The sequence below is a fragment of the Juglans regia genome, unplaced genomic scaffold (assembly GCF_001411555.2).
Source record: "Juglans regia cultivar Chandler unplaced genomic scaffold, Walnut 2.0 Scaffold_741, whole genome shotgun sequence".
NCBI lineage: Eukaryota > Viridiplantae > Streptophyta > Magnoliopsida > Fagales > Juglandaceae > Juglans > Juglans regia.
The window spans coordinates 23,243-25,705 of NW_023362308.1; the positions used below are offsets into that span (position 1 = coordinate 23,243).

Consider the following 2,463-nt stretch of genomic DNA (forward strand, 5'->3'; position numbering starts at 1 on the left):
AAAAATCCTATATTTACAGATAAAGAGCAAAAACTCTGATAAAATAAAAGAAGTGAAAAACTACCTAGTTCTGAACTCACCTAAATTCTTCTATATATCTTGTTGAACAAATAGCAATGCTTATTAGTAGATATTAACGTTAGCTTTGTAAGATGGAATCCATAAAACCAAACACTGTTGATCTGCTGTAATAACAATTCTTCTATATATTTCATTGAGAATGTGCTAAATGAACAACAGAAAATAAAATCTAAAACAAGAGAAAGAAATACTCTGGCGTTATGCAGTGGAAGAAGCAGACAGCGAAATCAAGAGCAGACCCACGTCGACGCTGGCTCAGATTCGAAATATGTGACGAACAGCAACCGCAACAACCTATTCTTCAGTCCACGACGGCGATGACGACAGACGGAATCCTTCCGAGGATGGGTCTCTGGGGGTTCAGCTCAAGGTAGATCGCTTCGGCTTCTTTTGTTCCGTTTCCCACCTTTCTTCCATTTCATTCGTTTCCCCCCCTCCCTTTTTCTCTAATAAAATATCCGGTTCCACGCCAGTTTCGCACCTGCAGTTGCATCTAGAAGAATTGATAGAAAAATAGCTATTTACATTGATTTAATATCTTTGCTAATACAAGATCTATTGAAGTGTATCCTAAGGAGCCATGCAAAAATTTTCTCTCAACGACGTAGTGGAATCAATTTTTTTTCTTGGTATTCGTGTGGCACCAAGAATGACTACTTGAAAGAGTTTTATCTCTCACATTCTACCCATTCTTTAGGTCGAGCATTAGTGAAACAACACATATTCTAATGGACCCAAACTGACTACTTCGAGAGAGTCACTCTCCAGAGATATGACAAGAAGAGAGAATGATAGAGGAGAGAAGAAGAAGAATCCAGTTGCTGAATGTACTTTTCGGTTGAGAGCTTTTCCCTCCAACCATCTTTATTTATATTGAGTATTCATATGAAACGATAGTGTCTAACAACATCACTTACACTTTTAGTAAGTAAAAAACGACTGCATTACAATTAATGAGAAGTAAAAGTGCTAAACGACAACATTCTACTAAAGAAACAACTAACTAATTCTATATAATACGACATCGTTCCAAGTCTGTTCTTCGAATACAACTAACAACTATCACCTTCCCTTTGCAGCATTAACCACCTTCCTTTTCTGTCTTCAAACACACAGAACCACCTCCATCCACCAACACCTTGCCCACTGCCATAACCCCTACGCAGACTGCAACCCTTCCACAACAGCAACCCTTCCACTCCAGCATCTTCTCAGCCCATAACACACCCTCCCCCTTTAAAGCACCTTGCCCACAAGATGGGAAAATTGTTGCCGAAGCTTCCAATAAGGTTCCCATGTCGAGTCTTCCACTCCAGCACCTTCCCATTGGATCAAGACTTCTACCATAGCTTTGTTGTCCCTCTCACTACTCCTACACTCAAAAATTCTCTCAGGTTGAGGCCTGAACTCTCCTTGTAAGTCAACTGGAGGTAGGGAAGAGAAATGTGTGAGCTGGTCTCCAATATTTTTCTTCAACACAGAAACATGAAAAACAGGATGCAAGAGTGAATCTGAGGGCAAACATAATCGATATGCCACTTTGCCAATTCTGTGAGTAATCTGAAATGGCCCAAAATAGCGAGGTGAAAGCTTAAGATTCCTCCTAACTGCCACAGATTGCTGCCTATAGGGTTGAAGTTTAAGATAAACCCAATCCCCCAATGAGAATTCTCTGTCAGTCCTACGCTTTTCATAATAATACTTCATTCTATCTTGAGCAAGAGATAAATTGGACTTAAGTGTTACCAAAATTTGCTCTCGAGTCTGTAATAATTGGTCCACTAACTGATTTGCAGTTAAACCAGGAATGTAGGCTTGAAGCCTAATTGGAGGAGTCCCATAAATAGTTTCGAAGGGAGTCATCTTTTTGGAAGTATGAAAGGTGGAATTATACTACCACTCAGCCAAAGAAAGCCAATCTACCCATAACTTTGGTTTATCACTAGAAAAAGATCTCAGAAAGTGTTCAAGGCACTTGTTTACAGCTTCTGTTTAGCCATCACTTTGAGGGTGATATGCTAAAGAGTAAGAAAGATTAACCCCTTGCAATCTGATAAGTTCTTTCCAAAAGGAATTGGTAAATGTTGAGAAACAATCAGAACAATGGTTTTAGGTAAACCATACAGTTTAAAAACATTGTTGAAGAATAGTGAAGCCATTTAAGCTGCTGTGAATGGATGTTTCAAGGACATAAAATGAGCATATTTTGACAACCTCTCCCCCACAACCATAATAACAGAATACCCCTTAGAAATGGGCAAACCCTCAACAAAATCCATTGAGAGGTCAGTCCATATTTGCTCAGGAATAGGTAAGGGCTGTAAAAAAACCAGCTGGGAGGAGATTTTGGATCTTATTTCTTAGGCAAGTTTCACATTCACG

The 2,463-nt window shown here is 39.3% G+C and overlaps 1 protein-coding gene across 1 annotated transcript; it reads right to left on the reverse strand.

The window, feature by feature from the left end:
* Nucleotides 1–1,317: 1,317 nt before the first annotated feature.
* Nucleotides 1,318–1,944, reverse strand: LOC108985826. The gene has a single exon (XM_018958258.1). The coding sequence runs from the start codon at nt 1,942–1,944 to the stop codon at nt 1,318–1,320; it is 627 nt and encodes a 208-aa protein (XP_018813803.1).
* Nucleotides 1,945–2,463: the final 519 nt, after the last annotated feature.